This window comes from Anabas testudineus, chromosome 9 (genome assembly GCF_900324465.2).
Source record: "Anabas testudineus chromosome 9, fAnaTes1.2, whole genome shotgun sequence".
Taxonomy (NCBI): domain Eukaryota; kingdom Metazoa; phylum Chordata; class Actinopteri; order Anabantiformes; family Anabantidae; genus Anabas; species Anabas testudineus.
The window spans coordinates 25,370,597-25,395,434 of NC_046618.1; the positions used below are offsets into that span (position 1 = coordinate 25,370,597).

Genomic DNA, 24,838 nt, shown 5'->3' on the forward strand with positions numbered 1-24,838 from the left:
CCACCACTCTCCTGACTTTAGTTTTCTGCTTGTTTCCTACGCACCACCTGTTCTTTCACATACTGATATAGATCTTCATATGAGCATCGTTGAGTGTGATGCCCCCCCTGGTGGCTTGACACGTTTCTCACTAGGAACTGATTATTGCACATAGAGTCAGGTCCACAGTATTTAGATGGTGACACTATTTCCATGATGTTGGCTCTGTACACCACCACAGTGGGTCTAAAGATGTGTGAAAGTGTCAGCTTTTAACATGCTGCATGAACTGTGTAGGACTTACTACCACTTTTAATCTAAGAATACACAGCTGATCTGGGGAAGTTGGCAAACAGAGCGTCCCTAAAAACATGAGCAAAATTAGAGTGGTTCACAGTCCTAAAACCTGAGCAGCACAAAAACCAACAGGATAAAGGTTCAGTTCTCTCAAAAGGTAAAACAGGCGTAGAAAAGGTAGAAGAACAGACCTGCCAGGGGAACGTCTTCTTCTTCTGTGGTCTTCTGGGTGCTGGTTGTGCTTTAACAATAATGCTGGTAAGTTAAGATCTTTATTGTTTTGGGACCCAGAAATGACACCAAAGCTTTTTTATTTATTTCAAAATAAAAAATAAACCTTTAAAACTGGTTCACAAGAAGCAAGCAGTGTAACGTTGACATGCACGTGGGAGAGATGCTGCTTAAATGGGATGTGGATCAGGGGAACCAGTCAGGTGGATTAGGCAGGGGATGAAGTGAAGGGGAAGACAGGAAGTGGTACTGGGATTTCAAAATAAGTCTCTAAACAGGAAGTAAAGAGATGACAGAGATGAAAATTACCCAGAAATCACAGCTTCACGTGTTTATCTTGTACACATGGTCTGGACTTCACTCTTCACTCTAATATTTAAATCCTGCAGTATTTGTGATATAACTATTAGTCTCTGTACTGAGGTTTCTGGTGTTGCTTTGGTGATGACGCCTTATTGTTCATTTAAAAACTGGATCAAGGAAATTCTGAAGTGAATCAAGATGCAGAAAATTAAATAACCTTCCTTTAACAAAAACCTTTCATAGTCTCTGATAACACCTTCAGGATCAGATCAAATCATCAACACCTCATCTTCTTTATTTTATAGTTTTTGTTCCTTTCTCAGTTTTCTTTGTTTTAGTGGGAATGTACTGAATATGTGTTTGTTTCCATGTAAATATTGGAAATTATAGATACATTTATAGAAAACAATGCTAGAAAAAAACCCTGGTGACATTGTTAAGCACTAAACCACCAAGATGCTGTAACACACTCTAATAACACACACTCTAATAAATCTAATAAAATCATATTCACACTCATCTTTTTTGTGTTGTTCATCTTTAAAGAAAGTAGGAGGCAGATATTTTACTGTAAAGCTCCACTGAGCTCTTGATTTTACAGCTCTCTTCAGCCTCAGTTCGTGTCAGTGATAAATAACAGGCCCAGAGTGCAGAATTCAGTTTTATTTATTACATAGTAGAAGACACAGAAGACATCTACTGTAAATTAATGTTTAATCTTCTTCATTTTCACTAAGGTTTTATTTTTTTAATTTGTGATGTCATTCTCTCTTTCATGCAGCCCTGTTTCTCCTTATTTAGCAATAACAGAACAGATGAGAAACAGCATAAAACCAAAACTCAGACCCTGTTTTCTGACAGTTGGATCAGTTTTCTTTCTCTTCTTCTTCTACTTCTACTTCTTCTTCTTGTCTTTTTACTGACGGCAGTATGCTGTAGGTTGTGGTCCAGTAGGTGAAGTACTCAGATCTCAGGTCGTAGCTGCAGAGATGAGTCCACAAAAGAGTTAAACTCCCCTTATGTATTTGTTATCTCAGTTTAAACATTAGATTTGTTTAATAAAATATGGTTTTATGTTTTAATGCATTCTGTAGTTTCCTAGATTTGGGATTGCAGAGAGTCACCAGACTGCAGTAGGTTATCATATCATTATAATTTAAAATCTAACATATTATATTGAAGTAGAATGCATCAGTACATCAACAGGCAGCATCTCAATATGTTAACGGTAAGTAGACTAGAGAAAGCTCAGGTGCAGTACCTGACAGAGTACTTATTGATCTTATGGTTGATGGTCATGTAGGGTCGGTGGTTTCTGGTGTACTGGGGCCAGGGAACTGGGACATTACTGTCACCTGTACTGGGATCACTGGAAAGGAGAAGAAGAGGTACAACTGGGACCAGAGTCAGTTCAAACATGATGTTCAGACCGGTTCAGATAAAGTATAATCAGTACAGACGAAGAGGAAACATTTAAACCTGCTCAGAATAAACCAGTCCAGACCAGTTTAAACACTCCAGACTACTACACTGACCCAAACTGGACTTTCTGTCAGTTTGGTTAAAGAAAGATTTATGTGTATGGTTTTTGCGTGTTAACCCATGTGTGCAGTGCATGCTGGGAGTTTACCCAGTCCTGGCGAAGTTGGTCCAGTATGCGATCATGTACTTGGACAGGTCTCTGTGTCGGGGGAAGTAGATGAGTGACATGGAGAACGGTTTACCAAACAGGTACTGCAGGTCTTCAGCGTGCTCCGCCTCCACCCAGCTGGGGAGTAAAGGGATACGAGTCTTCATGTTGAAGAGGTAGGAGTAGGTACGGGCTCCGCTGAGGGACAAACCAGGGGTGAGAAAACATGCCCTTGTTAGTTTTGAAGGCAGGTATGACAGGTAAAGCAGCTCCAGTTTCCAAGTCTGACACATATAGGGACAAGTCAAAGCTCCTGAATATAAACCAGCAGCGTAAGAAACTGTCTCAGTGAGTTGTAACTGGTGCCCGGTTCTTATCCTACAGTAGCTGAATCCTCTGATATCAGCTCCTGTCTGTTTTGATCCATTGTGTGTACAGACAACTGTCCCCATTCTACTGGGATAATGAAGAAAAAATTAAAAATCCAACATTTCTCAATCCGGTTTTGCAGCTCTGATTTTTTTCTAGTCTGATTTCTGGGAGGATTTTTGGAGGTTTATTCTAAATTCAGATAAAAGACAACTTTACTAACAACCCGATTGTTTATTTTGCAACTTTGTTCTTCAAAAAACAACTAAAGCAAATCTTCCCTGAGGAGCATGTGTGAGCTCCTCGACAAGTAAAATAAATTTGATTATTTAACTCACACTTGCACAGAGTATGGAGTTTATTACCATATTTACAACAAGTAAATTTATTAATTAGAGATTAGTTCACGCCACCTTTTAAACTTTTCTACTTTCTATTTAAACTAGGTCTGATCAGTGCATTGATGTGGTAAAAAAAAGGATATGATCATCTGAAAGGGAGTTATGAAAGGGGAGTTTTTCCTCTCCACTGTTGCCTAAAGCTTGCTCAAATGGGATTGTTGGGTTTTCTCTATAATTTTTTGTATAAATATTTTCTTTTCACATTTTCTGTTGTAAATTGGCGCTATACAAATAAAACTGAATTGAATTGAACTGAATTGAAATGAATGAAAGCTTCAGTTACTAGTGTATCTCACTTGGAGTTCCTGGTGTGGAGTTGGAGGGCGGTTTGAGTTGGGACCAGGAACATGAAGTCAGTCTCCATGTCAGCCACCGTCTTCTTCACCACACTTTGCTCCGGAGCCAGACCCCAGTGAGACGTGTAAGTATCGTAGGCCGACTCGACGGCAGCACTCCCCTTCTCTTTGGTCAGGCCGGCCAGCAGATCCTTCACCTGCTTTCTAAGAATGCAGCACATCACTGTCATCGCTACGCGTTCCCTTCATCATTTACATTTAGTCATTTGGCGGACGCTTTTATCCGAAGTCACTTACAAGTGAGGTACAAGGCAAAGGCAGGGTAAGGAGGTCTTCCCTAAGGCAACCCTCCTGGAGGTAAGCCACGGCCTTATGAACATTAACTCTGCTTTGATTTTGTTCCTGTTTAGGACCAATAACTACAATTCCAGTTTTTTGGGATTCAGGTGGATCATTTCAATCAACCACATATTGCCATCTCTGGTGCAAAAGAAAAGACTTGTGTTGAGCTGATGACTGACTGTATGTGGTAAAACATAGATACTATAAATATTGTATGTTGATCCAGAATAGAACCTTGTGGGACTCCAAACTAATTGTTTTTGCTACTAGTATCTAAAATGTCATATTCTGTGCTTTTTCCTGTTCTGTGCTGTTTCTGACTCTTTCTGATGTTTCTCTGAATGGTTCTGGTGCCATTGTGTTTCAGTACTCACTCCGTGGTTGCATTTTTTGTGTTGAGAGAAAGGACGTCAACCCCAGCAAAGAGGTGTCCGTCCATGCTGTTCACTCCGGCCATGTAATCAAACTGAGCAGCGTTGTGGAACAGTTCACTGGGATGAGCGGGAATAAAATCACCGTCGACCACAGGAGCCAGTTCAAGGAGGTCCATAACCACCCCTACGAGGAGGACAACAACAGTGACAGAGCTAAACTCAGGTCCAGTCAGGGTTCAGTTTGGCTGAACCCTGACTGGACCCTTGACTTATTGGTGAATGAGGTCCAGTGAGAGCAGTTTTTGTGTGTCTCAGCTGTTCTGACCTTTTCCCAGAATAAGCAGGATGTCGATTTTTCCAGCCATGGTGAGTCCGACTGGGTCACTCATCTTCAGACACTGTACCATGTCGTCCACATTGGTCTTTGAACAGCCGACCTTTCGGGCGATCTGTAGAAACAAAAACACTCTTTAACATCAGAGTGGCTGAGTCCAGCAGGGGAGGATCTTTAAGTGAAGTAACAATAGTAATACGTATTATAATAAGTATTCCTTACAAGTACAAGTCCTGCATGTAAAATCTTATTTAGCTGAAAGTAAACATTAAATGATAATTTTCTGTTTGGAGTTTTCTGTCCCTTGTATCTTTAAAACTTCACGAGCTCAGACAAACATCACTGTTTCTCTGATGAATCCCTGAGCAGCAGTGACTATAACTGATAAAACAGCTGGGCTCTGTTAGGTTGTGCAGCAGAGGGTCTGTGGACCTTCTTGGTGAGTGCCAAGGGGTTCTTCTGCAGAGCCCAAGGACAGAGGGCCACGCCACCTTGACTGATTGCTCTGCGGAATAACCCTTTATTGTAGGGAGACAGCATCTGAGGAGACAGACAGACAGACGGGCAGAGACAGACAGTCAGTGGTATGGATGTTCACAGAGGCCCTAAAAGATCATGAAGGGATTTTTATTCTCTGCGTTCCCTCGCATCATTTTGCGTTTGCTGTTCCCTCATTTTAAGGTTTTCATTTTTAGATTGTAGTAAATCATGTGGGAACTAAAACTAGTTTTGTTGTTAATAATGACACAGGTTTTAGTTTTCTTCTCCCTTCTGTTTCAGATTGATCAGGACTAAGAACAACAGACGTCACATGTCACTAACTGTTCATGTAATGTTCTTTGGTTGTGTAAAGCTGCTTTGTGACTATGTCAATTGTAAAAAGCGCTCTACAAATAAAATTGAACTGAATTGAATTGAAATAACTCTAACAAATGTTTCAACTCCTGACCTGGAAGTTGACGCTGGCGGCTCCAGATGATTGGCCGAAGATGGTGATGTTGTCGGGGTTTCCTCCGAATGCCTCGATGTTCCTACGGATCCAGGAGATGGCAGCGTGCTGATCCCACAGACCGTAGTTACCTGACAGGCGAAAGGAGTCACGTGGTTACCATTTCCTCTTCACAGAATCCTGACTCAACCCGTTTGTGGATTTGTTCTTTTACTTGTAGTAACAGTAACGTTCTGTGATTGGTTGTGAGCTGAACATTGAGTCGTGCTGTGCTTCACTGTGATCATGTAACTTGTAGTTGTAGTTTCCTGTGTGTCCGTGAACACATGTAACTGTCACATTTGTACATGCTTCTCTTTCAGTTTTCTGCTGTTTGAAATGTAAACGCCAACACGTGATGAAGGATCCACAACCTGCTCCATTTCATACCTGACAGATTATGACATCATGCAGAACGCCCTCCCCTTTTGTACAGAACATCTGTCTGTGGTGCATCGTGATTAATTTCTTTGTGGATATTTGCTGCCTGTTTTTTAGTTGTTTCCCTTCTGTTAGTGGTTTTACTTTGGATGTTTTAGATTCAAGATTCAAGATTCAACAAACTTTAACTTTATTAATCCCAGAGGGAAATTGTTTTGCCTCATTAACGTTGTTCTCAAAACAGACAGAAAGAAAAGGAACCACAACCAGGAAAGATCCAACACCAACATAGATACACAATAACATCAATACAGAAAAACTCAATATATATACAGAATATGTAAAATAGACAAATTAAATTGGGTCAATATATATACCCTATGTGGATTGACAGTAAGTATAAGACACAACTATCACTTCCCCCATCCTTTACAGAGGGGGGAGGAATTGTACAGATTGATGGCCACAGGTAGAAAAGGATCTCCTGTGGTTCTCTGTGGAGCATTTAATGTTAATAAGTCTTGAATGTGCTCCTTTGTCCAACCAACCCACACCGTCGCCCTCTGTCAAACGTTGTTCACATCTTCTTAACTCAGCGTGGAACAGTGTTTAACAGCTGAGCTAACATCCACAGTTTATCTACGAACACAAAGATAAGACAACACACACACACACACACACACACACACACACACACACACATAGAAACAGACACAGACACACACACACACACACACACACACATAGAAACAGACACAGACACACACACACACACACACACACATAGAAACAGACACAGACACAGACACACACACACACACACACACACACACACACACAGAAACAGACACAGACACACACGCACAGACACACACACACACACACACACACATAGAAACAGACACAGACACACACGCACAGACACACAAACACACAGAAACAGACACACACACACACACACAGACACACATAGAAACAGACACAGACACACACAGAAACAGACACACACAGAAACAGACACACACACACACACAGACACACATAGAAACAGACACAGACACACACAGAAACAGACACACACAGAAACAGACACACACACACACACACAGAAACAGACACACACGCACACAGAAACAGACACACACGCACAGACACACACACACACACAGAGACACACATAGAAACAGACACAGACACACACACACACACACACACACAGAAACAGACACACACGCACAGACACACACACACACAGACACACATAGAAACAGACACAGACACACACACACACACACACACACACACAGAAACAGACACACACACACACACACACACACACACACACACACACACACAGAAACAGACACACACACACACACACAGACACACACACACACACATAGAAACAGACACAGACACACACACACACACACACACACACACACACACACACATAGAAACAGACACAGACACACACGCACAGACACACACACACACACAGAAACAGACACACACACACACACACACACAGAAACAGACACACACACACACACACACACACACACACACACACACACACACACACACACACAGAAACAGACACACACACACACACACACACACACACACACAATTCATCTGCAGTTGAGTCCCAGTCCGATTACTAATAAACAGCCTGTATTAAATAATATGAAATAAAGAAATCAACAAACACAGAGTAAGAAAATCACAGAACATCAGTTCATTGTGAGATAAGAGAGAAAAGACAAGAACACACTGTCTAAAGAAACTCATCATAAAGCCAAACTGAGACGTTACTCACTGATGTCTCAGGAAGGAAACTCACTACAGTCAGTGGTGAATCTCTCCCTAGTGATGTTCTGTCTATGATCAAACTGGTTCAGAGTCATTTACCAGCTGAAAAACTGGACACCCGGCTCAGTTTTCTCTGTAGATGATTAAAAACCTTTTTCTTTTCATTCCAGCAAAGGGTTTGTGATCTGTAATTCCAACCATGTTGTTTACAGACTTTAGAGCCCCTGTGGCTGCTACACAGGCCAAACTAAAAGGAGACTCATCAGAGAACATCCCTGTGTTATTTAGTAGGAATCCTGCTCCCTCTGTAGCCTGATGTTTTCTACCAGCTGAACATGATTGTCACGACCCAGTTCCTTACTTCCTGTTTCGTGGCAGATTACCATCTCACCTCTTTCTGCCATTTTCACTGAGCCTGATTATTCCTGTCTGACACCTGAGATCCTGACTGTGTTCTGATGCTGATCTTCGGCACCCGTCTGAGCCCATGTTGAGCTCTTGTTTGAGTATTGGATCACTGGGGGTTTGGGATTTAGTTTAGTTTAGGTATATTTCTGAAGTAAAAATGACACTTGCAATAAATAATTGTGACATGCTGAAATAATAATAATGAATATTAGTGTTTGTGATTCCGACCTGGCAGTCGGTCGTCTCCGGTGCTGAGGAACCCCATCGTTCCGACTCTGTAGTTCACTGTGACAACAATGACGTTGCCTCTGTCTGCGAGCTGCTTCCCATCATAGAGACTGTTTCCTAAGACCTCCACATCATTAGATGCCCCCAACAGGAAGGCACCACCAAACAGGTACACCATGACCGGGAGGTTTGTCGACACTGAGAAACACAGAGACAGAGGCTGTGTGGGACGCGTGGATTAGTTTCAGTAGTTAACTTAATCACAAAACACTGTGATTTATATAGAGTTTAGCTTCTTTCACCTCAATCAATCAATCATCAATCAATCAATCAATAACAACTTTATTAAACAAGACACAGTCAACAAGAGAACCAGCACATGGAACTGGATTGATTTTACTACTCACACCATTCAAGAACTGTCTGAGGGTTCAGAATTAGGTTTAGGTGTAGACCAGGTGTTGGGTTTGGGGTTAGACAACAACAGTTGTGTGTTACCTACATTTGACTCCCTGTGGAACGAAGATGTTCAGGTAGAGACAGTCTTCACTGCCCTGGGTTTTTGTCTGCAGCAGCGTCACCTGCAGGCAGCGATCCCGATATGTCGTGGCCTTCAGGACTCCTGCAACCAACAAACACACCAGGAAGAGGAAAAGCCTCAGTTTGTGCCCCTCAGACAGACACGTGACCTGAGAGTTAACCAGTCTGAAGATTTGTTTTTTACATTAATGACAATTATTTCTAAGCAGAGGCTGTTAGTTAGTTAGTACTGGTGTGAGTAAGTTAGTGAGAGTGAATGAGACGTGGTGAGACTTACTGAGTTAGTATGAGTTGATGTGAGTTAGTGAAAGTTAGTTTGAGTTAGTCTGAGTTAATGTGAGTTAGTATGAGTTAATCTGAGTTAGTATGAGTTGATGTGAGTTAGTGAGAGTTAGTTTGAGTTAGTCTGAGTTAGTGAAAGTCATGAGTTATAAATCAGCGAAGTTACCGCTCCATCCAGGATGAGGTTTTGGTTTCTCCCACTTTCCGGGGACGTCAGCGAATGGGATTCCTTTGAAGACGTCCACAGAGCTGAAGACGCCCATCTTATGATTCTTCCCCTCTACCTTCCCCCCCTCAGTCTGCACCACACCCAGCTACAGAGAGAGAGAGAGAGAGAGGTGTTCATATCACAACAGGTGTCATTTCTCCTGGTGTCTGTCATGTTGTTAAAGTATATTTACTAATAGTTTTGTACTTTTACTTAAGTGAGTATTTTGAAGGTAGTACTTCTACAGTGTGGTTCTGTTCTAACACTGGTGACAGGAATCAACAGACAAATGTAAAAACTTTAGAACATGTTGGATTCAGTGTGATTATTACTATAGATATCTAAACACTTCAACATTATACCACAGTTATTCTTGTTGAAAGATTTGTAATTATTTATTTTTCATCCTTAATATTTTATCAAAACAGTAAAATAATAAAGTAAAATTAATTCACTGGATGTTTAATGTCCACAGTGGAAAGGAACTAGTGCAGCTCAGTCTGTAGAAATTACAAGAACCTGTTGCTGTTGTCTAGTCCAGGTATGTTCCACATGTGTGTCATTAATAAAATTTCAGCAGAAATCTTAGAATTATTGGCTCCTTAAAGCACCAAATGTAAAGTATTATTTGTGCAGGACTTTATATAAAGTTTATGATGTTACTATATCATGCCCAGTGATGAATTAATGTTTAAACACTAGTGATGTAGCAGCAGGTAAAGGTGTGTTATGTTGTGGCACCTGCTTCATCTATAATAAAACAAGCATTTAATAGTTCAGCCCAATCCAATGATGTCTCTGTTAATAAGAATCAGTTTTAATTCCAGGCTGTCAGGAGTGTCAGAGTCCTTAGTTCCCTCACTTTTTCACCTCAGTGCCTCCTAACACATGGAACCAAACTTACAACCATGTGGTTTTATAGATCAGACCTATTGACGTCTGAGCAGAGACGATACAGATATTAAATGTGAAAAAGAAGTTTCTGACCTTTGCAGCTGAGGCTGAGCTCAGCCAGACTCCTAACACGACCAGCAGCAGCATTGTCGCCTGTTTCCCTCCTTGTTGCTCTGACCAACCTCGAGCACCTGCTACTTATACGGAGATGGAAACTTCTTATCAACAACTGATCTGCTGCTGGAAAACGTAGTGAAATCATCCTATGGGCTGTTTTCACTGCTGGACTCACAGCTGGATTCACCTGTGATAAAATATAAATGTTAGAAATATGCAAGGATCAGTGGAGAGAGACCTGTGTGGGAAACAGTAAATGTTGGCTATGACTGACCGGTGTCTATCACAGCTTGTTGTGAGGACCGGGCACACTGCCCATTTACCTACTGTACATGGTATGTTTCCTCTGAGTTGCTGCAGCAACTAATAATCAAGTTATAAAGCATAAATATTTATTGTTAAATTTTTTTGGTTCTGTTTTGAATAAACTGACCTTAAAGTAAAGGAGAAAGTTTCTATTTTTATCTTAAGCAGAACCTGAGAAATTAAACAGCTGCTGCTCTCACATGCTGACCCACATACAGACACATTTTACTGCAAAATAAATTGATTTGAAAATGGAAAAAAAGCAAATATTGTTACTCAAACTAAACACAATAATCCATATTGGCATACATATATTTTAACATATATTAACTGCATTAATTATTTAAAAATCTAGTTCTGGAACTTCATCATTAGGGGTTATAATGTGTAAATGCCTTTTTTATTTTAAAATAAATTACCTTGGTAATAATGCACATTGGTAATGTTCAGCAAGTAAAGGGGTCTGAATATATTCTGAAGTGACCTTATTTCTCCTATTGCTGGTGTAGAATAGAGTGAAACTACATACATACCTCCTAAAGCAACAGAAAATAATAAGTCAGGATAAGTACAGATCCTGTATTTAGTTGTACAGTGCAAAGTCACCAATAACCAAAATCACAGCGTAACACGTGGTATTACGTTTAACAATTTCACAGCACGTTAGTGACAATAAATAACAAATTAAAAAATGATTTCTCCGTTGAAGCTCGTTGTTCCCATTACCCCGCGTCTCCCTGAACGCCTCCTGACTTTGATTGACTGGTGGGAGTGTCGCTTCACCTCGGTGGGCGGGACCTGGTGTTGGTCAACATGGCTGCGCCCTGCTCGGATCAACAGGTCTGAAGGTAACTGAGTGTTTGTGAAGTTAAACTTTAATTTGAGAGTTTGTTGTTTACTTTAACAAAGTCTTTTTGTTCCTGAGCACCGGAAGTGACCCTGCAGCTACATGACGGAAAGATGTCGCTGACAGTCGCTCTGTTAGCTTAGCTGCTCTGCTAAACTGCAAACTTACAGACTGACAGCTGTTAGCATTAGCTTAGCATTGACGTGTTAGCAGTAGGCTAGCTGGTTTAAAGTGGAGATTAGCAGGTGGCTAAAAATTAGCTTCAAGCTAAACTCCTTACATTTCAAAAATTATAATTTGACGTCACGCTAATTTTATTACATAACAGCAGTGACGTCATATTCACAGATCACGCAACAGACTGAGTAACTGTAACTTTGACTGTACTTGAGTAAAGTCACAGCAGCAGTTTTTACCTTATGTTTATTAAAGGTTTTTCCTTTTTAAAGTTGTATTTGAGAACCTGAGTAAATATTTTTGTATCTGCAGGAATAATTTCTACATTAGAGCTTCGTATTTAGATAAACAGGAAGCTGGGGTACTTCTCTGTGATGATAAAGAAGTAAATGATGATGATGTGTGTCTGCACAGAGTAATGTACAGGTAAAAAGAAGTTTCTTTTATTGTTCTGCAGTGTGTCCCAGTAAAGAGAGTAAAGCTACATGTTCTGGCAGCAACTATTGTTCTGTAGCTTCTGCCAATGGGTGAATGGACAAAAAGGTGTTGTCTGGGTTTTGATGCCTTTATTTTATCCTGTTTACACCATGAAACAATAAACTACACTGAAGGTAGAACTTTTCGTATCCGATGACTCAAAGTGAGCAAACGTATTGGACGTATTGTACTGAGCAACACACAGATCAGTTTGACCAAGTATAACAACAGCAGCTGATGACAAAAACATTGTGAGAGCTGAAGAAAATCCACAAGCCAACATTTGGGTGAAGGGACAAAAAGGTGACGTCTGTGTTGGGTTCAGCCTGTTTGTCAGACCAGACCTCTAGTGTGAAGATCGTCTGAGTGAGGTGCTCTGATAACTGGACTTAATACTTAATATTACTTTTTAATAGGTGGGTTACTCAGTGGGTCTATTGTTCATATTTCTTATTTGAAAGTTTATAGAGCTCAGTAAAAGACACCAACTTATCTGTGTCCAGGTGTTCATGATGTCAAGAGAGCAGGTGAGTCTCGGTGAGCTGCTGCTCTCATTGGACAGTTCAGAACTGCAGGAGGCGGAGCAAGTCAGAGCAGCAGTCAACCAGCAGCTGAGTACAGGTGAGTCCACCTGCAGAGTAGAGGAGGACAATACAGTTTCTCGTTTAGTTCTCTACCTTTCTCTGCCTGACTCCACCACCAGTTTCTATCTGTTTCCACCAGTTTCTATCTGTTTCCACCAGTTTCTATCTGTGTCCACCAGTTTCTATCTGTGTCCATCAGTTTCCACCTGTTTGTGTCCGCCTGTCATTGTGACCTGTAGTTTCTCCTCTCAGACAGAGGAGGTGCTGTCCTCTCCTCCCTCGTGGAGTATTACTTGGACTCCTGGTCGTCCCAGGTGGTGCTCGTCCTGTCCTCCATCAGAGAGCCTCATCACAAGGTGAGCACCATCTCCTTCTCATCTTCCTGCTGTTTATCAGAGTATTTACAGTAATAAACGTGTTTGAACCTCCGTCAGCTGCTGTTGGAGAAGCTGAATGAGTCTCTGAACAGACCTGGAACCAGGCTGGCTGGTCTCACTCTGCTGGGTCACCTGATCAGGAAACAGCCTCCCTGGGTTCATCACATCAGCCGTTCAGCCCTGCTGCCCTCGCTGCTGCGCTTCCTCAAGGTTCTGATACTGGATAGTACTAATACACGCTGATATAAATGGAAATACACACTAAAAGTGTTGATAATAGCTGCTACTGATACACACATATCTCTGTAAACACACACTGATACTCTACATGTACCTGCAGTGCATACAGAAGTAATACACATGTAGATTCACATTAATATATAAAACTATACATGTAACTATACACTCCTATACGGAAAAATACAGACTAACACTATACTATATGTTGTGTCAGTGTACTCACATGCATATAAATATGTGCATTATACTACAGTACATATCAATACACACTGATACATAGAAGTGTTAGTAAACACAGTGTTACACAGATCAGTCTGAATTAGTTTGTGTGTTTCCTCAGACCGACACTGATGTGGTGGTCCTGATCACCGGAGTCCTGGTCCTCATCACTCTGTTGCCCATGATCCCTCAGGCTGGGAAACAACACATCTACGACTTCTTCGATGTGTTTGGACGCCTCGCATCCTGGAGCTACAAAAACCCCAGTAATACACACACACTGAGAGCAGCGGTTTCTGTTTCAGGTCCAGGTTATTTTGGAAAAACTTGCCTGAAAATCACCAAAATTCAAACATGTAGTGTATTTATATATATCACAGTGTACAGTAGAACAACTTTACAGTTCTACATGACTATTTTAACATAATAGAAACACACTTAATAAATATAATAAATGCATATTGTCATGTTTCTTGTAATTAAAGAAGTACAAGAAACATGACAATATGTCTCCTTGAATTAACTGCAGCTGTCTGTGTGCCTAGTGCTGTGGTTGCAGCCATGTTCTGATTGGCTGGCTGGTTGTTCTCTCCTGCAGGTCATGTACCTGTGGTGCACCTGGTCCACCTCCATGCAGGTGTGTACTCTCTGTTCCACCGTCTGTATGGTATGTTCCCCTGTAACTTCATCTCCTACCTGAGGCTGCACTACAGCATGAAGGAGAACCTGGACACCTTCCAGGAAGTCGTCAAGGTCAGTACAGACCAGCAGGCACCAGTACAGACTAACAGAGAACAGAAAGAGTCAGAGCCAATATGAACCAGTACAGAACAGCACAAAGAAGTACAGTTCACTGTAGTACAGTATAATTTTGTACAGACCAGCAGTTCTTCAAACAGAACCTGCTTTAGAATCTCCAGGTATTTAGGTTTTCTTTAGTGTCACAGTAAAACACTAGTAGGTCTCAGTGTGTCCATGAGTTTGCTGCAAACATGAGCTGATTGCACTGAATTCAGATACTTTAACGACTCAGTTTGACTGAATGGAAACAAATACAGGCTTAAAGACACAGGAGATCATGTTGTAGCTCTTAACTCATGACACATGACAGTATTATACTTCCTGTTTACATCCCCAAATGTGCCCAGATGGCCAGAGGTGAATTTCTAAACACAGAGAAGTGAAAGTAAGAAAAAGAGAAATAAGTTAGTTTTAACATCGAATGTGAACGTTGGGCTGGAGGTGTTTTGTTGTTCTGTCGAAAGTTAAACCTGCTGAAGTGTGGGGACAGAAGCAGCTGCTGTACTGGTTTCCAGTGCTGACACAGGCAGACACAGAAATAGCTGCTGCAACGAGCAGCTGCTACTTTTCTCAGATAACATGAGCTGAAGCTAAAACTCAGATCACACTGAAGAGAGAAATAAGTTTTTTCCTGTTTACACACAGCTGTTGTTCCTTTTTCTCTCCATCTTCCAAACATACTCTCTGAACTAGGAGATGTTTAAACTGTGCTCACTTCTGTTTTTGTGTCTCTCAGCCCATGTTGGAACATGTGAGGGTTCATCCTGAGCTGGTCACAGGGACTCAGGATTATGAACTGGACCCGTCCAGGTCAGTAAACAGTGAAACACTGAATAAACCCAGAACCCAAAGCTTTATTTATTATGTTCTTCTAGACGAACTTCACTTGTATGTTTGCAAATGTATTTTGCAGATTTCATCTTCCAGTTATATTGTGTGTGTCTGTGTGTCTGTGTCTGTGTCTCAGATGGAGGTGTTACGAAGTCCATGACATCGTCATAGAGTGTTCCAGAGTGTCTCTGGACCCTCTGGAGTCCTCCTGCGAGGAGGACCTTTACTCCTCCCTCAAAGACCCCCCCTCCTCCCCCTCTTTTTCTTCACCCAGACCTCCCCCACTGTCCTCCCCCCTGCCTCACCTGGACCTCACCTCCAGTCCTCAGACCACACAGACCGTCAGCAGCTCAGGTCAGTCACTCTGACATGTCCTCTCTGTTTGTGTCAGTACATAAGAACAATAATAATATATAAATATTACAAAAATGAAAAAATTAAATATTTAAGTGTGAAGTTGTTTAAAAAAGTTTTTGGGTTGAGACATAGTTTTTTTCCTGAACTTTGGAATAATCTAAAGACAGGGTCCAGGTTCAGATGTCAGGGTCCAGGTTCAGGTGGAGAGGGAGACTTCAGCTTCCACTGTGACCTGACTCTGCAGAGACATCATGAAAGAGTTGGATGATATTTGTCATGAGATTTTAAGGGAATAATTCCTTGTTGTCTGTGTGGTTACAGGAAATTCAGTGTGTCCTTCACTGTCCGGACGTCCCACTCTGATACTCGACACCTCCCATCCACAGGTAACACTGCCTGTGGCTTCATGACTGAACTTTACACTGTACTGCTGCTGAGCCTCCTGCAGAGACGAGTCGAGCAGCCTGATCTAGTTCCTGATCACATAAACACAGCGATGCAGCACTAATTTACACAACAGAATAAAGTCTCTCAAAGGGACTACGTTTCTAACTTTAGGTCGAGCTGCAGCTCGTTTTAGTGCAGAAACCTTCTGGAGATCAGAGGTGGTTTAAAACCAATTAGTCTTTTCTACAAAATGTTGAAATGTTTGCACAGTGTTCTATGAAACTGATCTGATTAATATCTAAACAGTTCATCTTTTGATCATCATCGTCACAGCTGAGAAGTTCTATATTTATATGTATTTTCCTTGTAATATTTGGTCCCAGCAGCTTCTGTGTTTCAGTACTTCACTCTTTAATGTCATCATCACACATTAAAATTAGTTTTTTAATGACCAGGATTAACACAAGGAAGGATTTATTTCAGGTCATATGAGCCCCTGACTTCAGTGTTTATGTGTGTTCAGGTGGCTGATGTGACTTGGAGCCCCTCCTCTCACTGTGGTTTGTCCACGCCCCCACCTGAACCTGCTGCTGTAGGCTCCACCCACCCCCTGAGCAGGACCACGTCCATCTCAGGTGAGACACACACCTGTGTTAACTTCATCAACTAAAACTATGATGTACTTGAGTAAATGTACTTAGCTACTTTCCCCAGCTGTTGTCTCTGTGCCAGCTCAAAGACAGTTTCCCAGGTGAACTCTCTGTTGTGTCTCCAGGTGGGAAATCTCCCTCATCAGCCTCTGTACCCGTCACACCGCAGACTGAGAGGAGCCCAGGTGTCGCTCTGCCTCTTGACAACAACAACCAGGTGAGTTCAGGTTCACAGGTAAACTGTAAACTCTGTTCTCCTCAGTAGAAGGCTTTTATTGTGAAAGACTCTTTCCTCACAGGTGAAGCCGCAGCCAGTCACAGAGCTGGGGGGGTTGTCGATTCAGCCAATCACAGAGAAGAAAGGTCAGAGTGATGTCATCGACAGCGCCACTGAAGGTGAGCTTATCAGGGGATCGATCTCAGCATCAGACTCAGATGAACATGACCCCCGCTGCCGAAAGAGTGTTCAGATACTTTACTGTAGTACTGTGAAAGTACAAGTACACAAGCGAATACATACCTGAACCTGAATTTCGGTGTCTGTCTGCAGAGACCAGATTGATCGACTCCCACCAGCCTCACTCCTCCTACTCGGTCATTCTCACCTCCACCCCCAGCCGTGATGATCCACCGTCAGGTTCTTCTATGCTGTCTCCTCCCTCCTCCATCTCCCTCTACTTCACCCCCCCTCACCCCTCATCCTCCACCACCTCCCACAGGTCAGAGGATCAGCAGCCCACCTCCCCATATGAAAGCCTGTTTGAGCTGGCTCTGCCCCGAGCCGCCACGCTCTACATCAGGAGGAAGACTCAGGTAAAATAAAAGACAAGAAGAAAGGGAGGAAAGTAGGAAAGAAGGAAGGGTGGAAAAGGGTGAAATATAAAAAATATAGAAAATCAAACCTTTTGAACTTAAGCTGCAGCTAATATTTCTTTTTCTTGATGTGTTGTCTTGTTTCTGTTGTTGTTTTCTGTAGGAGGCTCTGGAGAAGGAAGGGCCAGGAGCAGGAGAGGGGGAGGACAGGGAAGATGATCAGACCTCCGTCTCTCCTCTGGAGGTTTTGGACCAGATGATCGTCCACGGACACGACGCCCACGATTGCCTCATCAGGAGGTGACAGTGTTAGCATAGGGATCCAAGATGGAGGCTTATACTCCACCTGTTTATTACATCATTTCTTTTCAGAGTAGTCATCAGTGTTTTCTGTGTGAGAATAAACTGTGTGTGGGTTCAGACTTGGTTTTAGGGTTTGGATCAGATTTAGGATGCGGTGATAAGTGTCCTCACAGCTGTAGGAAGACAACATGTTTGTGTTGCAGATTGTCGGCAGCGAATAAGTTGGTGGATCGGAGCCATTTTGGAGGTAAACAGCAGAGCATGAAAACCAAAGGTACCTGAAACTAACACTGTTACCATCATCATTACTGCTCCCTTCACAAATATATACTGAAATGAATAACTCAGTCTCCAACTCAGAAAATACCAAAGGTCCAAATCTACCATCATGAAAATATTTTAGTTCCAGTAAATTTCTTGTATTTCAGAAGATGTAGTAATATTTTATTCAGTTGGTGGTGGCATATGATCAGACGACATCATGAAAATCCACTAAATGACAGCATGAAATGTTCTCAGCCTCCAGACTGACTTGTGTGGTTCTGTCTGAAGGTCTGTTTGGATCATGATCCACCTGCTCTCGGTCCGGTTTTTACTGATTGAACATGAGTAGAAGTCACTAACCAGACTAACCCAACTAATCTGAGCTGCTGGTTTTCAGAGCTCTCTGGACACAAACAATCGAACAAAACGATCACGTGTTTTGAGACAAACGTGTTTTAATGTGAACGATCTCGGTCTCTGACGTCCTGCGTCCTTCGGGGCTGTAAACACATCATCCTCAGACTAGATGCTAACTCGTCTTTGTGCGTCAGGTCCGGCCCCGGCAGACGAGCTTCAGTCTCTGAGGAGTCAGTTGTTGCTGGTCCACAGTCAGCTTCAGTACGAACGTTTCAAACGGCAGCAGCACGCCATCAGAAACCGCCGTCTGCTGCGGAGAGTCATCAACGCCACGGTGCTGGAGGAGCATAATGTTGCCATGGTAACACATTCGATAATGATGCTGACTGTTGTTTTTGTTGTTTCTCTTTTTACTCTCATTTGTTCACTTCTTTGTTACTTCTGTTTTTTTTATTTCTTTTCTCTGTCCTCTGTTCTTCTTCCTTCTTTCCTGTCTTAAAACAACAGTCAGATCCATACAAACACTTCATGAGATGGATGAAAATATATTTAAAAGTTAATCTGAAGACAAGAAAAGACTTCAACCTTCAAATTAGTCATGCTAGATGGAAATTTAGCCAAATTTGGTACAAAATTCTCTTGGGATTTCACACTAGAAAGACTTGATTTAATAAGCTCAGTCTGCTGAAGCTTTATATACACACTTGAAAAGATATTAGCACTGAACAAAGACTGTGGAGTTTAGCTTCCATCACGTCTATTCCATCTTTCCTTAAGTTTTTCCACACATCATTTCCTATTTCAGTCTTTTTTTTGTCCTCTTTTTTACACAGCGGCCTGTTCTAGTGTAGAATTACGATAGAATCCAGGCGTAAAAACGTAAAAGAAGTTTTAGCACAAATTCACATTTAAATCTTGAACACCAGAACAATCTGCTCTCAGTTCAGACACACAGGATGAATCTGTGACATTCTGGTGACCTCTGACCTTTCTTCAGCCATCAAGACAAACATTACATTTAACTGTGAATCAGACTTTGCAGTAACTGTGTTGTGTATAACCAGCTCTGTGTGTGTGTGTGTGTGTGTGTGTGTGTGTGTGTGTGTGTGTGTGTGTGTGTGTGTGTGTGTGTGTGTGTGTGTGTGTGTGTGTGTGTGTGTGTGTGTGTGTGTGTGTGTGTGTGTGTGTGTGCGCGCGCGCTGCAGAAGGCCCAGCTTGGCGTTCAGGATGAGGAGATTCGTTCTCTGAAGTTGAGTTTGGAGGAAGAACAACGACGATACACACAGCTGCAGCAGGACGCAGACAAACACCAAAAGCAGCTGCATGCACACATCCAACAACTGCTGCTGCAACACCAGGACGAGCAGAGACACAACCAGAGACTGCAGGTGGAGTCGCATTTCATGTCTGATCCAGTTTCTCAAAGCTTGTTACAGCACTGCTCTGACCCCTTAGACCCTCAGTCCAATCCAGCTCCATTTAGCTAGAATAACAATCTGATTTAGTCTTGATGTTTCCCACTATCACAGTTCAGCTTAGTCAGCAATGTTCTGCTGTAAACAGGAGGCACAGTCATATTTCAAACAGGAGAACGACTGCTGCAGGTTGATTTACAAAACCCTGATGAGTCAAATCCACCTGAGAGTCAATGTGAGCCTGGATCAAACTGAGCTTTGTACAGAGGAATTGTGGTTGTTGACTCCGATGATCTTTATTTGCAATCTGTGCTGTGATTGGCTGTTTCAGACTGAGCTTTTGGAGTGTCAGAGCAGGCTGAGGGATCTGGAGGCGGAGCTTCAGAGAGCCAATAACCAGGCTTATAATGCAGAACACCAGCTGACCCAGCTGTCACTCAAGGTGAGGACATCTCCCATTGCTTAATCTCATTCTAATATTTTAACAGTTTTTCCAAAACACACGTGTTTGTTTCACACTGATCTTTTACTGAAATAAAAATAATACAAACACTTTCTCTCACTGCTGTAGTGTTACTGATATTGTGGATGATATTTTAGAGTTTCTACATGAAATAAGATCTGTGTTTCTTGTGTCTGCAGCTGTGCAGCAGCGAGCAGCTGCAGCAGCAGATCTTCCTGCTGAACCAGCAGCTTGTCCTGCTGAGAGAAACCAACCGGGCTCTGACAGAACAGCTTGACGGAGGAGACGACCACTGCAGTGTAAGGACTGAGACAGACGCTGCCGAACGTGTCGCTGCTTTCCACTAAAACGTCTGGTGTCCACTATTCCTGTATTTACGAGATTACACACACATTAGTTTTGGTTCTTAATATGATATATTTTAAATACTACAACAATTAAAATGAAATGGAAAAAAGCAAAGCAAGATGCTGCTCTTATTGACCGTCTACATTTATCAACTCTTCTCAAACAAACCGCAGGTTTTCAGGTGGCAGGGAGCCATCCCCCAGCTCAGTTTTGTTTGTACAGTCTAGTCTCACAAATCATACCAGTTGCCTCGTGATAAGACATCATCATACATGAGCTACAAGCTTCTCACTGTGTTTGGTCCTGATCTAAGTCATGTCTCTGCTTTAGGAGGCGTCCATGCTGCAGTGTAGTGTTAGTAAAGAGTACCAGCGTTTGAAGGACAGTGAGGTCCTGCACAGACAGAAGCTGGAAGCAGCCAATCACAGGATCATAGAGCTGGAGAACCAGCTGGCCAAGAAAGAACAGTTCATCCAGGATCAGAAGAAACTACTGGAGGACACCAAGAGCCAGAGCAGGTTCAGTCTGAGTCTGTTCTATTTTCACTGATGTGCTTTGTGAAGTTTAATCTCAAGATTGATATACAATTGTCCATTACTGCAACAGTGACACAACCTTTGATTCAGAAAGCCTTAGATAACACGCAGGAGAATAAAACTGTGTGTGTGTGTGTCTCAGAGCGGAGCTGTCGGCCTGTGAGAGTCACTACCTGGCTTTGAGGAGTGTCAACCAGGCTCTGCAGGCTGAGATTCTTGGCCTGTACAGCAAGATCCCCATGGACACACATGACCAACCTCAGGACGCCAGCAGCAGGTGAACCAGTCTAAATCAGACAGAGATTTATTTTTAAGAGTCAGATTGTGATATTTCATCTTTGTATAAAACAGCTGATGACGTGAGTGCCGTAACTGTGATGTAATATGATGTCACGTGATGTCATCTTTTCCTCCCCCAGGCCAAATGGTGGCAGTGTTGTCTTGCCTGTCACTCAGGGCATCCAAGAGCCCTACCTCCGCTCTTCTTCCTCTGTTGGTATAATTAACGGAGGTGTGGAGGCCTTCTCCACCTCCCCACTGCATCTCCCCTCCTCATCCTCCTCCCCCGCCTCCCTCTCCCCCATTGACTCTCCCCTGGCTGTCGGCTCATTTCTTGAGCAGCGATCGCGGCAGCTCTTCAGATCAACCAATCACACCAGGGACGAGGAGAAGCAGGAGCAGGAGCAGGAGCAGGAGGAAGAGGAGAAGCAGGAGGAGGACCAGCAAGAGAGCCCTCCTCTGGCTCAGGAGGTGGAGGAATTCCTCTCAGTAATCCCTGAGTCAGAGCCTCTGAGCCAGGCTACAGATGCCCCCGTCCTTGCCTCTGAACCTGCGGCCCCCTGTGCTGACCTGAGCCTCGCTGTCCGACAGAGGAGGCATGAACTGAGCATCATGGACTATGACGAGACTCTGCCAGAGTACTGAGCTGACCATAGAGGTTGAAGGAAGGAGGACATCAGGATGAGTCAGCTGCAGGTGGAGAGTTGTGTGTTTTCATGATCCTGTTTTCTTTCACATTTTAAATTTGCACATAAAAAAGTGGAAGTAATATTGTTGAAAATTGGAAAAAAAATCTTAAAATATCTGAGAAGCGTTTTGCCTTGTTGGAGGTATAAAAGATGCAGAGATAAAACCCAAAGGAAACAGACTGTATGAAGCAGAAAGAACTAACCTGATCTGATTGGTTAGAAGAGTGAGCCTCACTCAACAGGCTTTAGAAGAGAAGATGCCTGCACTGCTGCCAGTCTGTTCTCTGGGTCTGGGTCACAGGAAGCCTTAGCATCTGCTCTCCACATTAAGATAGATTCTATAACACAATTCTACAAAAAATATATTTGATAATATTGGGTAAAACATTTGTTCTGAGTCTAGCAATGAGGAGACTGCAGCCTTCCTCACATTAACACATGAAATGTGTTCTGTTAGTTTGAGTAGTTCGAGTTTCTCCATCTCTGGAGCTCTTTTAATCGCCCCATCTTTTTCTGCACCAACTGGAGAATCAGGAAATTAAATAATTAGGTAAACATTTAAGTTATATTTCTATGAAAACCTGCCCAATGAATCAAAATCAGCACATCAGGAACTTGGATTAAAAACTTGAGCTTCTGGCTAAATTACAGCAACAGTTAACATTGCCATGCTAATATTAGCCCTCAGGACTCCGTAGCTTTAATACATTTTGGATTTACATCTTGGATTGGAAAGGTTTAAGATCAAAAAACAAAAGCCTTTGATTATACACTCTGTTAGTAACAGGTATAAAAATATTTTTCCTTTCAGGTGTGCTGAAACCTATGGAGTGCTGAAAAGCTAAGCTAGCAGTTCCAGTATAGCAACAGGCATTTGGAAATTAGTAATTAAACCAGCTAACTAAAAAAAACAGTGTTTACTACTAAAGGCTGTTTTCATTTGAGTAAATGTCTGATGAAATAATTTCATACCTTATCTAATAGTTTAGTCCATTAGTTTAGTGCAGATGTAATGAGTTTTTTGTGGCTAAAAGTCCCAATGTACATGAGTTTCAGAAAAAAAACGTGTGAAGGCCAAAAATAGGGTAAAATATTTACGGAATTCACAATAACTCTGATGGCAGCTGTGCTAATCATACAGGTTTAGATCTAACATGAAACTGCCTTACTGCAGCCAAACCATTTCATTTTGTCTCCTTCATAGTTCATCTTGTATAAATTTTTCACATTATGTGATGCTAACTACTGTCAAAACACTACGTTAACTCAAACCTTAGCAATGTACCAACCTCAGGAAAGTAACACTAATGATTTTCCACCAGTGACCTAAAGGATACCAGTTCTTCATCTTTTTCACCTGCTACAACATCTTTCTTTCCTACTTCTGCTACTTCATAACAACAACTAAGTCTGTTATTGATTGTGGGGTTCCTCAGGGTTCAATGCATGGTCCTTTGTATGTTCTGTTTACATGCTAATGTGTATTAGTCTCAAAAGTATCAGTCCTCTCCTTTCAAGACTGTTAGAATTTACTGCAGCATAGACCATATAGAGAACCTAGAGAGGTAGAGAAGATAACTATGCATGTAACCTGATCTAAATGTTAATCCCTTAATTATGGGATAAACTTAAACATCTCCTCAAGTCCACTACTCAGGAATTCAGAATCAGGTGTGAAATAGATAAGTGTGAAATAGTTTCCTTCCAGGTCCAGCTTGGCTTAGAATATCATTTGGAGTATACTGTTGAACCATCACTTCCAGTTTGCTAAGTTGGCTAACAGTGTCGACACTAGCTTTGTGCTTATGGTGCATTCCTGTCATATCAGAGTAATTGTAACATTTCAAGTCATAATTCAAATTGGTAAAGGCTCCAGTATATCAGGCTTGTTTTTAAAAACCAAACGAGCATAGACTCCTCATATCAGCCAAAGACCATCATTCAGTGTAATTAAAGCCAAATTTAAGGGATCAGGTGTTAGTTGTTAATGTACGCCATGTTAACCCTCAAATGACCAAATCTGTAATAGGACAGCCATCTTGATAAAGTGAACGCTTGCAAGAAATACACATGCTGTCCATCCCATAATATGTGAACACAACATAAGCGTACAGACATTAGACTGATTTACAGCTGAACACCTCCATTTACAAAATGTTGAACTTCTTTGGGTGAAAAACAACAACTGCAGTGTGAAGAAAAGACTAACCAAAGACTCTTGTCCTCTGTGGGACTGAATCCAGCTGGTTAAACCTGATCAGTCAGGCACAAACCTTCTGAGTGATTTTCTTATTTACTTTACTGTTCGGCTGCAACTCAACACAGCAGCTTTTTGTCAGTTGTATAGTTGTATTCACCTCAGAAGCATGTTGCTGTCTGGAAACATGTTTCTATTTGTTTCACCAGCCTGATGAGATAAATGTTAACACTGTGAACACTACAAATAAAGACTTCTGTAATCTCTGGGTTTCTGTATCTTTTAGCCTTTAGGTCCGGCTTTAGTACTTCTTGGGTTCTGTCTGAAATGTGTCTGTAACATCAGGAAGCACCTGGCTGCAGACAAATATCAAAGACAATGTAGATAATGAGTTATATTGTCTTGACCAGTGTCTTCCCCTAACCTCAACTACTTAACCTTCTTACCTAACCCTAACCATTTATGCGTTAAACCTGATATTTACAACTTCTGGCTAATTGCAAC

General features: G+C 42.0%; 2 protein-coding genes across 3 annotated transcripts; one reads left to right on the forward strand and one right to left on the reverse strand.

The window, feature by feature from the left end:
• Positions 1-1,464: 1,464 nt before the first annotated feature.
• Positions 1,465-10,482, reverse strand: LOC113149978 (bile salt-activated lipase-like). The gene is made up of 12 exons (XM_026342332.2): positions 10,394-10,482; positions 9,365-9,512; positions 8,879-8,998; positions 8,377-8,574; positions 5,506-5,636; positions 4,989-5,096; positions 4,548-4,671; positions 4,223-4,406; positions 3,507-3,710; positions 2,441-2,638; positions 2,072-2,179; positions 1,465-1,791 (listed from the first exon to the last, which is right to left on the reverse strand). The coding sequence occupies exons 1-12, from the start codon at positions 10,445-10,447 to the stop codon at positions 1,677-1,679; spliced, it is 1,692 nt and encodes a 563-aa protein (XP_026198117.1). The 5' UTR covers positions 10,448-10,482; the 3' UTR covers positions 1,465-1,676.
• Positions 10,483-11,519: 1,037 nt separating this feature from the next.
• On the forward strand, positions 11,520-24,602 carry tsc1a (TSC complex subunit 1a). Of its 2 annotated transcripts, none has more exons than XM_026343414.1 (22): positions 11,520-11,571; positions 12,728-12,845; positions 13,061-13,164; positions 13,243-13,395; positions 13,766-13,910; positions 14,243-14,397; positions 15,182-15,255; positions 15,413-15,630; positions 15,955-16,019; positions 16,544-16,655; positions 16,796-16,887; positions 16,970-17,066; positions 17,221-17,483; positions 17,647-17,783; positions 17,990-18,060; positions 18,602-18,768; positions 19,613-19,795; positions 20,154-20,264; positions 20,465-20,584; positions 20,964-21,151; positions 21,312-21,446; positions 21,589-24,602. In XM_026343414.1, the coding sequence occupies exons 2-22, from the start codon at positions 12,734-12,736 to the stop codon at positions 22,091-22,093; spliced, it is 3,207 nt and encodes a 1,068-aa protein (XP_026199199.1). In that variant the 5' UTR covers positions 11,520-11,571; positions 12,728-12,733; the 3' UTR covers positions 22,094-24,602. The 2 variants fall into 2 exon arrangements, with proteins under 2 accessions (XP_026199199.1, XP_026199200.1); XM_026343415.1 differs by having other exon boundaries at positions 17,990-18,033.
• The last annotated feature ends 236 nt before the right edge of the window (positions 24,603-24,838 follow it).

What these genes read in the sequence shown, in the direction of transcription:
- LOC113149978 (XM_026342332.2), bottom strand. Translation starts at nt 10,447, where the DNA reads ATGCTGCTGCTGGTCGTGTTAGGAGTCTGGCTGAGCTCAGCCTCAGCT. An exon ending in GCTCAGCCTCAGCTGCAAAG is followed by an intron (nt 9,513 to 10,393) that starts GTCAGAAACTTC and finishes CTCTCTCTGTAG; the next exon opens with CTGGGTGTGGTGCAGACTGA. An exon ending in ACAAAAAATGCAACCACGGA is followed by an intron (nt 3,711 to 4,222) that starts GTGAGTACTGAA and finishes CTGCATTCTTAG; the next exon opens with AAAGCAGGTGAAGGATCTGC.
- tsc1a (XM_026343414.1), top strand. Translation starts at nt 12,734, where the DNA reads ATGATGTCAAGAGAGCAGGTGAGTCTCGGTGAGCTGCTGCTCTCATTG. An exon ending in ACAGACCGTCAGCAGCTCAG is followed by an intron (nt 15,631 to 15,954) that starts GTCAGTCACTCT and finishes GTGTGGTTACAG; the next exon opens with GAAATTCAGTGTGTCCTTCA. An exon ending in AGGAGCATAATGTTGCCATG is followed by an intron (nt 18,769 to 19,612) that starts GTAACACATTCG and finishes CGCGCGCTGCAG; the next exon opens with AAGGCCCAGCTTGGCGTTCA.